The sequence below is a fragment of the Tachypleus tridentatus genome, chromosome 12 (genome assembly GCF_004210375.1).
Source record: "Tachypleus tridentatus isolate NWPU-2018 chromosome 12, ASM421037v1, whole genome shotgun sequence".
NCBI lineage: Eukaryota > Metazoa > Arthropoda > Merostomata > Xiphosura > Limulidae > Tachypleus > Tachypleus tridentatus.
The window spans coordinates 52,562,322-52,575,801 of record NC_134836.1 but is presented as its reverse complement, the minus strand read 5'-3'; the positions used below and the strand labels follow the sequence as shown (position 1 = coordinate 52,575,801).

The following is a 13,480-nucleotide window of genomic DNA, read 5'->3' as shown; positions in this document are numbered from 1 at the left end:
CGCGAAATTCAAAAAAGAAACAAACAAATATTTTAGTACTTGCTTAGCACTCTTCTTATTTGTCATAATTTATATTCTTGAATTAATATTCTAAAGGTTTAAATCCACGTAAAACAGAAAACAAAAGATATCCGGCAATACATTTAGTACAAATAAAATTATACAGACAATACGAATGAAATAACTCACATTGAACTCTGAGAAATACAGCGTTACTCTCCCCTTGTCCTTCACTGTTGGTCGCTAAGCAACTGTAGCGCCCCCTGTTGGAACGATGCACCTTCTGAATGACCAAAGATTGGTTACTGATGATCACCCCTGTCGATGTATTTGTCTGTAATTCAAGGCCTTCGAATCTCCAGCTGATACGTGTTGATGAAGGATTGGCCCGGATATTACATTCGAAATACACGTTATTTCCCTCTTGAATGTGGCTATGACGCAGTTTACTCCCAAGACGAAGTGACAGTTGTGGAACAACTACCCGTATTAATACAAAGCACTACCCGTATTAATACAAAGCACAGGTATAGCATCCAGGTAACACGAAGAAAAACAAACTAGAGCTGTAAGTATTGCGAAAATATTACCATATGGACTTTATCATACAAGTAACGTTCATGTGAGCTTGTTCGGAAGTCGTTTCATGGTTTATGTGAAAGCAAATATTGTATCTCATTTAATGGGCTTTATATCAAATACAGTTTTAGCTATATATTTCATTTAATGAGTCTTATATCACGTAGAGCTTTAGATATATATATCTCATTTAAAGAACTTTATATCAGATGGAGCTTTAGCTGTATATATCTCATTTAATGATTTTATATCACTACTCAACAGTACTTTATCGTAACATCAATGAACGCAAAATGTTTCAAAAGAAAACAATAGTTTCTTGTGTCATAATAGTTCACAAAATAATGGGTACTTCTGAAAATAGCTCTTGTACAATCATTTGTTAATAGCCAGTTCGCGAAAATAAACTAGTTAACCTTGTAAAGAGTTGAATAACTATTTTATTATAAAACTCCATTAATCAGTTTTATTTGTTTTCTTTGTTATAAACCTCATACGGAAGTAAAGTGGGTCAATACAATACTTCTAACGTGCAGAACAAACTTCCTCTATCTCTAAACCTCATACGGAAGTAAAGTGGGTTAATACAATACTTCTAACGTGCAGAACAAACTTCCTCTATCTATAAACCTCATACGGAAGTAAAATGGGTTAATACAATACTTCTAACGTGCAGAACAAACTTCCTCTATCTCTAAACCTCATACGGAAGTAAAGTGGATTAATACAATACTTCTAACGTGCAGAACAAACTTCCTCTATCTCTAAACCTCATACGGAAGTAAAGTGGGTTAATACAATACGTCTAACGTGCAGAACAAACTTCCTCTATCTCTAAACCTCATACGGAAGTAAAGTGGGTTAATACAATACTTCTAACGTGCAGAACAAACTTCCTCTATCTATAAACCTCATACGGAAGTAAAGTGGGTTAATACAATACTTCTCACGTGCAGAACAAACTTCCTCTATCTATAAACCTCATACGGAAGTAAAGTGGGTTAATACAATACTTCTCACGTGCAGAACAAACTTCCTCTATCTATAAACCTCATACGGAAGTAAAGTGGGTTAATACAATACTTCTCACGTGCAGAACAAACTTCCTCTATCTATAAACCTCATACGGAAGTAAAGTGGGTTAATACAATACTTCTAACGTGCAGAACAAACTTCCTCTATCTATAAACCTCATACGGAAGTAAAGTGGGTTAATACAATACTTCTAACGTGCAGAACAAACTTCCTGTATCTATAAACCTCATACGGAAGTAAAGTGGGTTAATACAATACGTCTAACGTGCAGAACAAACTTCCTCTATCTCTAAACCTCATACGGAAGTAAAGTGGGTTAATACAATACTTCTAACGTGCAGAACAAACTTCCTCTATCTATAAACCTCATACGGAAGTAAAGTGGGTTAATACAATACTTCTAACGTGCAGAACAAACTTCCTCTATCTATAAACCTCATACGGAAGTAAAGTGGGTTAATACAATACTTCTAACGTGCAGAACAAACTTCCTCTATCTATAAACCTCATACGGAAGTAAAGTGGGTTAATACAATACTTCTAACGTGCAGAACAAACTTCCTCTATCTATAAACCTCATACGGAAGTAAAGTGGGTTAATACAATACTTCTAACGTGCAGAACAAACTTCCTCTATCTCTAAACCTCATACGGAAGTAAAGTGGGTTAATACAATACTTCTAACGTGCAGAACAAACTTCCTGTATCTATAAACCTCATACGGAAGTAAAGTGGGTTAATACAATACGTCTAACGTGCAGAACAAACTTCCTCTATCTCTAAACCTCATACGGAAGTAAAGTGGGTTAATACAATACTTCTAACGTGCAGAACAAACTTCCTCTATCTATAAACCTCATACGGAAGTAAAGTGGGTTAATACAATACTTCTAACGTGCAGAACAAACTTCCTCTATCTCTAAACCTCATACGGAAGTAAAGTGGGTTAATACAATACTTCTAACGTGCAGAACAAACTTCCTGTATCTATAAACCTCATACGGAAGTAAAGTGGGTTAATACAATACTTCTCACGTGCAGAACAAACTTCCTCTATCTCTAAACCTCATACGGAAGTAAAGTGGGTTAATACAATACTTCTAACGTGCAGAACAAACTTCCTCTATCTATAAACCTCATACGGAAGTAAAGTGGGTTAATACAATACTTCTAACGTGCAGAACAAACTTCCTCTATCTATAAACCTCATACGGAAGTAAAGTGGGTTAATACAATACTTCTAACGTGCAGAACAAACTTCCTCTATCTATAAACCTCATACGGAAGTAAAGTGGGTTAATACAATACTTCTAACGTGCAGAACAAGCTTCCTCTATCTATAAACCTCATACGGAAGTAAAGTGGGTTAATACAATACTTCTAACGTGCAGAACAAACTTCCTCTATCTATAAACCTCATACGGAAGTAAAGTGGGTTAATACAATACTTCTAACGTGCAGAACAAGCTTCCTCTATCTATATAAGTTCAATACTATACTATACACTAGTAAACTTGGTGTACACAGTATCATTAACGTGCAGAAGAAACTATGAAAATAAATTCCATATTATACAAATCGTGTTTAATCGTGTGTTGACATTATCTAAGCTCATGTTTCCAGCGCACAATTAGATGAAAGCAGTGTCAAAATATCGTTGTTACTTGAACAATGAAATATGATTTATAGAGACACTTACAATGAACTTGTAGTTTCCAACCATCTTCGATCGCACTTCCTGGAATTAGAACATTTTCTGCTCGACAAGACAAATATTTACCGTTATCGTCACTAGTTGGTACGATGGTCAGCGCGCTAACAGTTATGTTTCCATTAGCGATCAGATCAGGTGGTACAAGAACTTTAGCAGTTTTAAGCTGCTTACTGCCTTTCCACCAGGATATTTGAGCAGGAGGTCTCGATCCGCCAGCCGTGCATCTCAGATCTGAAGAATGATCCGCAGAAAGCGGGCGGTTTTTGTTTGTAATCTTCACAGCAAGAGGCCTAACTATGGAAATCAAATTTCATAGCAGTCAGAGATAAAAAATTAAATAAAATTACACAATTATTTTGAAACAAACATAGTTAAAAAAAGAAAAATAGGTAAAATATTCTAGATTTTATAATTGTTTCTAAATCCGTTAGTAAAATTCTGAAACAATAGAAATCAAGTGTCCAAACCTTATCTTCTATTTATCTTTTTTTGTTGGTTGAAAAATTTAAATTTTTAAAAACACAGAAAAGTTAAAAATTAAAGACGCCAACATTCGCAGGTTTATGGAATCATGACCAATTTTCACAATAAAAAAATCTTGAAAAATACAGAAAAAATAAAAAAAAGTCCTTATATCACTGTTTGGGACCTGCAAGTATACCAAATTTCATGTAAGTTGGTTGAAATACGTATTAGAGTCCAGAAAAACTTCAAATTATGTCTTCCTCACTGAAACATTCAGTATAAAAAGAAACTTCAAAATCGTCGTATATATTTGTTTGGGATACGTAAAAAACTGTATTTGTAGTAAATCTCATGTAAATTTGCCAAAATACGGCAGAGTAATTATTAAAAACCCAAACTCTAAAATTATGTTTTCTGTGGCATCTTTAAAAGAGCCTAAATATAAAAAAACTAAAGTGGTCATGTTAGAACAAGATATAACCATGTCCAGTTTCAATTCAATCCGCCCATAAACGAGGGAATGACATCCGATCGAAAATTGTTTGAAGGAAGAAAAAACAATAAAAATACAGTACGAACACATAATGTTGTTCTTGGTGTTATTTGTGGTGAACGAACACGTAATGTTGTTGTTGGTGTTATTTGTGGTAAACGAACACATAATGTTGTTGTTGGTGTTATTTGTGGTAAACGAATACATCATGTTGTTGTTGGTGTTCTTTGTGGTAAACAAACAAATAATGTTGTTGTTGGTGTTATTTGTGGTAAACGAACACATAATGTTGTTGTTGGTGTTATTTGTGGTAAACGAACACGTAATGTTGTTGGTGGTGTTATTTGTGGTAAACGAACACATGATGTTGTTGTTGGTGTTATTTGTGGTAAACGAATACATAATGTTGTTGTTGGTGTTATTTGTGGTAAACAAACAAATAATGTTGTTGGTGGTGTTATTTGTGGTAAACGAACACATAATGTTGTTGTTGGTGTTATTTGTGGTAAACGAACACATGATGTTGTTGTTGGTGTTATTTGTGGTAAACGAATACATAATGTTGTTGTTGGTGTTATTTGTGGTAAACAAACAAATAATGTTGTTGTTGGTGTTATTTGTGGTAAACGAACACATAATGTTGTTGTTGGTGTTATTTGTGGTAAACGAACACAATGTTGTTGTTGGTTTTATTTGTGGTGAACGAACACGTAATGTTGTTGTTGGTGTTATTTGTGGTAAACGAACACATAATGTTGTTGTTGGTGTTATTTGTGGTAAACGAACACATGATGTTGTTGTTGGTGTTATTTGTGGTAAACGAACTCATAATGTTGTTGTTGGTGTTATTTGTGGTGAACGAACACGTAATGTTGTTGTCGGTGTTATTTGTGGTAAACGAACACGTAATGTTGTTGTCGGTGTTATTTGTGGTAAACGAACACATAATGTTGTTGTTAGTGTTATTTGTGGTAAACGAACACGTAATGTTGTTGGTGGTGTTATTTGTGGTAAACGAACACATAATATTGTTGTTGGTGTTATTTGTGGTGAACGAACACGTAATGTTGTTGTTGGTGTTATTTGTGGTAAACGAACACGTAATGTTGTTGTCGGTGTTATTTGTGGTAAACGAACACGTGATGTTGTTGTTGGTGTTATTTGTGGTAAACGAACACGTAATGTTGTTGTCGGTGTTATTTGTGGTAAACGAACACGTAATGTTGTTGTTGGTGTTATTTGTGGTAAACTAACACGTAATGTTGTTGTCGGTTTTATTTGTGGTAAACGAACACATGATGTTGTTGTTGGTGTTATTTGTGGTAAACGAACACGTAATGTTGTTGTTGGTGTTATTTGTGGTAAACGAACACGTAATGTTGTTGTCGGTGTTATTTGTGGTAAACGAACACATGATGTTGTTGTTGGTGTTATTTGTGGTAAACGAACACGTAATGTTGTTGTTGGTGTTATTTGTGGTAAACGAACACATGATGTTGTTGTTGGTGTTATTTGTGGTAAACGAATACATAATGTTGTTGTTGGTGTTATTTGTGGTAAACAAACAAATAATGTTGTTGTTGGTGTTATTTGTGGTAAACGAACACATAATGTTGTTGTTGGTGTTATTTGTGGTAAACGAACACAATGTTGTTGTTGGTTTTGTTTGTGGTGAACGAACACGTAATGTTGTTGTTGGTGTTATTTGTGGTAAACGAACACATAATGTTGTTGTTGGTGTTATTTGTGGTAAACGAACACATGATGTTGTTGTTGGTGTTATTTGTGGTAAACGAACTCATAATGTTGTTGTTGGTGTTATTTGTGGTGAACGAACACGTAATGTTGTTGTCGGTGTTATTTGTGGTAAACGAACACGTAATGTTGTTGTCGGTGTTATTTGTGGTAAACGAACACATAATGTTGTTGTTAGTGTTATTTGTGGTAAACGAACACGTAATGTTGTTGGTGGTGTTATTTGTGGTAAACGAACACATAATATTGTTGTTGGTGTTATTTGTGGTGAACGAACACGTAATGTTGTTGTTGGTGTTATTTGTGGTAAACGAACACGTAATGTTGTTGTCGGTGTTATTTGTGGTAAACGAACACGTGATGTTGTTGTTGGTGTTATTTGTGGTAAACGAACACGTAATGTTGTTGTCGGTGTTATTTGTGGTAAACGAACACGTAATGTTGTTGTTGGTGTTATTTGTGGTAAACTAACACGTAATGTTGTTGTCGGTGTTATTTGTGGTAAACGAACACATGATGTTGTTGTTGGTGTTATTTGTGGTAAACGAACACGTAATGTTGTTGTTGGTGTTATTTGTGGTAAACGAACACGTAATGTTGTTGTCGGTGTTATTTGTGGTAAACGAACACATGATGTTGTTGTTGGTGTTATTTGTGGTGAACGAACACATGATGTTGTTGTTAGTGTTATTTGTGGTGAACGAACACATGATGTTGTTGTTGGTGTTATTTGTGGTGAACGAACACATGATGTTGTTGTTGGTTTTATTTGTGGTGAACGAACTCATAATGTTGTTGTTGGTGTTATTTGTGGTAATCTGATACGCTTCCGAAAGTTCCTCATAATATCCTTATGGTGGTTTTGCCACATTCCCATGTTATTCAAAAATGTGACTATAGACACCGTCAACGATATTAAAAGTCTCTCAACAGATTTGATGATCCACAATGAGCATTAACGTAGAAAGTAGTCTCATATTTTGGGTCACCTGGAACGAGTAATGCCCGAGTTGAATTTTTTTTCATCACAAATTGACTGAATTAACGAAAAAGTGGCGAAAACGTTTTTGAAAAACGAAAGTTACCTTTCGTCATTTCAAGATTTTAGAATAAGAAAAACTGATATATGGCAGTTTATTTTCATGTCCCATTAAAGTCCTTGCTTTGAACATATAAATGTGAAAGAAACTTATTAATTTTGCTGACTTCTAAGATTATTGATGTTTTCATATTTATACTTTGTCTATAGAATTTATTTGTTTTTAAATTTCGTGCGTAGCTACATGAGGATTATTTGCACTAGCTGTCTATAATTTAGTGTAAGGCTAGAGGGAAGACAGCTAGTTATCATCAACGCTTGAGCAATTCTTTTATGAAATAATAGTAGGATCGACCCTCACATTATAACACCCACCTTAAGCTGAAAGGGCGAACATGTTTGGTAGGATCGAGATTTTAACCGGTGACTCTGAGATTGTGAGTCGAGCACCCTAATATTTGTCCATGCCGGATTTTAAAGAAAGCCCAATGAACGTTAACAAATGTTTTGACATTTCAAATAAAAATATATACAGCCATGTGAAAAAGTTAGGACACCCTATGAAAGCCTGTGTATTTTTGTAACGTTTTTGGATATATAGATATTTAATCTCAATTTTAACAATACAGATATTATAGAATATAACTAAACAATTAAAACTGAAGAAAAGACTTTTCAAGATTTTCTGTAAATGTAATTCTACAAAAATGCACATTCTAACCGAGGAAAAAGTCAGGACACCCCCACAGTTATTCCCACTTAAAATGGCTCAACTCACACACAGGTGTATCACACCAGATGCACATGATTAGAAGATCGTTACTCAGCATTTTAATGAAGCTTGCCGTATTTAAACCTTAGACATTTAGTTGGTGTGCTCCTGACTGTTGAAGTAAGAGTGAGCACCATGGTGAGACCAAAAGAGCTGTCTGAGGCCTTCAGAAAGAAAATTGTAGTTGCTTATGAGTCTGGTAAGGGATTTAAAAAGATCCCAAAAGAGTTTGAAATCAGCCATTCCACTGTCCGGAAAATAGTCATGAAGGAAGAGGTTTAGTGCACCTGACCCTCCTGGATATTTAACACCACTACCCAGATACCAACACAGAAGAAGCGGAAATAGTCAACAAGGGCCATAACAAGGGTCACAACAACTGCCAACATGCCCAGATGGTTGTCCAGGTAAGGCTTTCAAAACAACTGCCAACATGTCCTGGTCTGGTCGTCCAAGCAAGTTCACCCCGAGAGCAGACCACAAGATGCTAAAAGAGATCTCCAAACACCCTAACATGTCATTACGGGAACGACAGCAGGCTCTGGCTACTGTTGATGTGAAAGTGCATGCCTTTATAATCAGAAAGAGACTGCACAATTTTAACTTGCATGAGAAGTGTACAAGAAGGAAACCTTTGTTCTCTAAGAGAAACATCAAGGCCAGACTGAAGCTTGCCAGATAGAATATAGTCAAAGACCAGAACTTCTGGAATAATGTTCTTTGGACAGTTGAGTTTAAAATTGAATTATTTGGACACCAGAACAGAGGACATGTTTGACGTAAACCAAATACAGCATTCCAGGAAAAGAATCTCATACCAACCTTGAAAAGTCTTTTCTTCAGTTTTAATTGTTTAGTTATATTCCTATAATCTCTCAGTATTGTTGAATTGAAATTGAGATTAAATATCTTATTTTGTTTTAGAATTTCGCATACAGCTACCCGAGGGCTATCTGTGCTAACCGTTTCTAATTTAGTAGTGTAAGACTAGAGGGAAGGCAGCTAGTCATCACCACCCACCGCCGACTCTTGGGCTATTCTTTTACCAACGAATAGTGGGATTGACCGTCACATTATAACGCCCCCACGGCTGAAAGTGCGAGCATGTTTGGCGCGATGGGGATGCAAACCCACGACCCTCAGATTACGAGTCGCACGCCTTAACACGCTTGGCCATGCCAGGCCCCAATTAAATATCTATACATCCAAAAATGTTACACAAATACACAGGCTTTCATAGGGTGTCCTAACTTTTTTACATGAGTGTATATATATATATATTTTAAGGTGTTGAAGAAATCAAATTGAAATTTATTTATAATAACCACAAACTGATATGGCTACATGTCCACCTGGTGACTGTTTTAGATATGACGTATTTCGAATGCTATTTTCCTAGCATAGCAGGCTCAGTTCGTGATTATAAAATAGATATTTGAAAGAACATGAAAATCAGTTAACGATCTTTTAGGTAGGAAGTTAAAACTGTGCATAGTTTGTACACTCCGTTCATAAGTTCTGAAGGGCTGATCTGCTTCTGATGTTTTGAAAAAAAACAAAAAACATGTTAATTTGAAATAGTTTTACCTTGCTATTGTGGTCTAACGATTTTAAACTCTAAACTTACTTCATAAGCTCTTGTGATGCTATTTTCTCTGACGGATGGTTCTGAACACGATACCTGTGCATTGACCAATGTCGTGAACAATGCATTAAGATTAATAACTGCTGCCATAGCTCGTGGTTTATACAATAGTTCAAACCTAATTATTAATTAGCTACTATTCTTTTTACTAGATACTAAGTGCTAATTACTCTCTATCTCATGTTTCGAATGCTAATTACCTGCCATCCTTAGAGAAGTCCTAGGAAGAGTTATTTCTGTCGCAATACAAGTTAGGATTAGATCGTATTTTTTGATAGAAAAATTGAAGTGCTATCTAATGATCAGGGTTCTCATAGGTTAGAACTGGATACTCGTAGCTTACTTAAGTGCTTTCAACAGCATAGCAATGTATTATTTGAATTTTATGAAAGATTGACTAAGTACTGTCTCATTTCGATGGGTACAGAAAACTTCATTTATATGTGTGATTCGTATCCTGTTAGTTTCATTTTATTCTAACCTTCTGGGAATTAAGCGTGGCCAAGCAATTAGACCGTGAGAATGTGTTCGAGGTTCTGTGGTTTGAGTCCTGTTACTACGAAAACACACAAACAAATTGCACTTAGGTCCTCAGGTGAGTTTGGGCATTATTAAAGCAGCGGGCAACTCACGAGTTAACGGTGTTGTCTAACTGCCTTCCCTCTAATATATGACATAAATATTTGAGATTATTGAGATTACAACCACTAAATTTTTCCCTCTCACGGTCTATCTTAAGGAAAACAATATAATAACACTGAAACCTCAGTTATAGCCATTAAAAATAGTTGTTTGATGTTTTGATTTTTGAATTTCCGTGCAAAGCTACTCGAGGGCTATCTGCGCTAGCAATCCCTCATTTAGCAGTGTAAGGCTAGAAGGAAGGCAGCTAGTCATCACCACCCACCACCAACTCTTGGACTACTCTTTTACCAATGAATAGTTGTATTGACCGTCACATTATAACGCCCCCACGGCTGAAAGGGCGAGCATGCTTGGTGCGATCGGGATTCGAACCCGCGACCCTCGAATTACGAGTCGAACGCCTTAACCCACCTGGCCATGCCGGGCCAAAAATAGTTGTTACAATGAAAACCGTCTGACATCTAAAAGACAAATGTCGTACTGAGAAACACGATTTGTAAAGTTTGTTTGTTTTGAATTTCACGCAAAGCTACTCGAGGGCTACCTGCGCTAGCCGTTTCTAATTTAGTAGTGTAAGAAAATAGGAAAGACAGCTAGTAATCACCACCCACCGCCAACTCTTGGGCTAATCTTTTACCAACAAATAGTGGGATTGACCGAACACATTATAACGCCCCCACGGCTGAAAGAGCGAGCATGTTTAAAGCGACGGGGATTCGAACCCGCAACCCACAGATTACGAGTCGATTGCCTTAACCACCTGGCCAGGTCGGGCTAAGACTATTGTATGTAGTAAAATGAACAATTAATGACTATGTTTAAGAGACAGTATATGTCAATAGTAACGAAAATCATTGATATCTGACCACCATACCCTTGCTCTAGTCATTAATGTTAACGAAGTCATCGTTTGTTTTGAACTTCGTGCAAAAATACACAACGACTATCTGCGCTAGCTGCCCTGAAATTAAAAGTTAAAGACTATAGGAAAGGCAGCTATTCATCTCCACCCACCATTAACTCTTGGGCTACTCCTTTACTAACAAATGGTAGAATTGACCATAGCCGTATAATGCCCCACAGCTGAAAGAGCAAACGTGTTTGGAGAGAACGTGTTTGGGACATGTTGTTGTGCTGAATTAAGCACAAAGCTACACAATGGGCTATCTGTGCTCTGCCCACCACGGGTATCGAAACCCGGTTTTTAGCGTTGTAAGTCTGCAGACATACCGCTGAGCCACTGGGGAGCGAACGGGGACATTCAGATTGCAAGGTTATTTCATCGTGCAAGGTCCTAACCTTACTAACTCCAAGTTAAGTAATGCTCGTGCTAATGAAGAAAATTCTACTGGGAATTTTGAAGCTTTAATTTATTTGTTAGATTTCGAAAGTTTCAATACATGTTTTAACTCACATTCATTTAATATTCATTTTTCGCGTCGATTTTTGTTTTCTAATATACTAAACTTGTTTTAAAATATTGCATTTTCTTAATAGACGTACGTATTATTCATAGTTTTTATTCACTATTGGAATATTTCTGTCTCTTGAAATGTTTTAATGTCTTCTAAGATCGTCCTTTATGAAAAGTTTTTTTATGGCAGTAATTATTGAAATTTCTTAAAATACTGAAATTGTTTAAAAATATTTTATAGGGCTTACACATGGGGCCCGGCATGGCCAAGCGTGTTAAGACGTCGGACTCGTAATCTGAGGGTCGCAGGTTCGCATCCCCGTCGTGCCAAACATGCTCGCCCTTTCAGCCGTGGGGGCGTTATAATGTGACGGCCAGTCCCACTATTCACTGGTAAAAGAGTAGTCCAAGAGTTGGCGGTGGGTGGTGATGACTAGCTGCCTTCCCTCTAGTCTCACACTGCTAAATTAAGGACAGCTAGCACAGATAGCCCTCGTGTAACTTTGCGCGAAATTAAAAAAGAAACAGACAAACAAAACAAGCTTACATGTGAAAATAATATGAAAAAGGGAAGGAAATAAAATACCTTAATATTTAAACCAAAATCAGGCATTTAAAGTATATCTGATCCTTATATTTTGTTTCATTATCTTATGATAATGAATAGGCTCTACCATTCACCCTTTTAGCTGGCCCCCCCCAGTGGCAAGGCACTGTGGACTTATAACGTTAAAAACCTGGTTTCGATACCCATGGTGGGCATATAACAGATAGCCCTTTGTGTAGTTTTGTACTTAATTCAAAACAATAAGAAGCCTTTAGCTGTGAGGGAGATATAATATAATGGTCAATGCCCTTTAGCTGTGAGGGAGATATAATATAATGGTCAATGCTACTACTCGTCGTCAAAGGAGTAGCTGAAGTGTTGGCGGTGAGCGATGCTGACTAGCTGCCTTCCCTCTGGTCTTTCAATGATATTAGAAAAAGTTAGCGCAGGAAACCCTCGTGTAGCTGTGCACAAAATTCAAAATAAACCAAGCTCTAATATACAAAACGTAAAGAAATAATTATTCACCTGTCTTCCAGAGAGATATTAAAGTTTTTCTGTGTTAGTTTGGGTGGATATAGAGGTTTTATTTTATCTTTCTCACATGTGTTTAATGTCAGTTTTAATTTTGTATTATTCTAGTTTATTATACAGTTTGTTTGTTGTTGTTGTTTGGCTGTATAAACTATTGCAAACAGATCTGCGTTATCGAATGTTATACTTATGTTATGTTCCTGATTATTTAACTTTTATTGTTGTTTCTCACATGGTATATATTCTTATCATTTTAACATAAAAAATGGAACTTCATAATAATTACTGGATAGTTTTCGAAAGTGATCGTATTTGTTGTTGTTTTTTTACAATTTATTCTTCTGAATTAAATGAAACTAAAAAGGTTAATCAGTGTGTAGTACTAACTGTTCTCAACTCACAAAATTCGTTACATTCGAAAAGACACGAAACTGAAAGTAAAGTGGAAAGAAAAAAGACGTGTGAGTTATTACAATCAGTACAGTGTGAGTTATGTTCTTATCATGTGTGGTGCTTTACCTGCTAATGTTACATCTGTTAGATATTTAGCTAAGGGGGGCACATGGTGACGGAGGGGGTAATCGTGTTTGTGAATTCTAAGTAAACCCTAGACGCGCGAGGCAGTACTGGAGTATAAAGATGTTATTTTTTTTTTCCATTCGACGTTTTTTGTGGTACCCCTGAAGGAAATGATTAATCGTTTCTCTCTATTTTAGTCGTTGGATTATGATTGGTCTTTGTGGAGTGACCACCTTTAACTGTAGTTTAGTTCGATGGACTATTTTTATTTGCTCACGGTTACAGGTTATTTCCTTTTCTTCTACAATTAGTGTTGTGTTTATG

The 13,480-nt window shown here is 36.2% G+C and overlaps 1 protein-coding gene across 7 annotated transcripts in view; it reads right to left on the bottom strand.

Annotated features, from left to right (window-relative positions):
- The window catches only part of LOC143233333 (B-cell receptor CD22-like), a 173,624-nt gene that overhangs the window by 62,735 nt on the left and 97,409 nt on the right, over positions 1 to 13,480 (bottom strand). For all 7 annotated transcript variants that reach the window (XM_076469478.1, XM_076469477.1, XM_076469476.1 and 4 more), the window contains 2 exons: positions 3,314 to 3,622; positions 190 to 480 (listed from right to left, as the gene is read on the bottom strand). In XM_076469478.1, the coding sequence (XP_076325593.1) occupies positions 190 to 480; positions 3,314 to 3,622 (600 nt within the window). The remainder of the gene's footprint in view (positions 1 to 189; positions 481 to 3,313; positions 3,623 to 13,480) is intronic.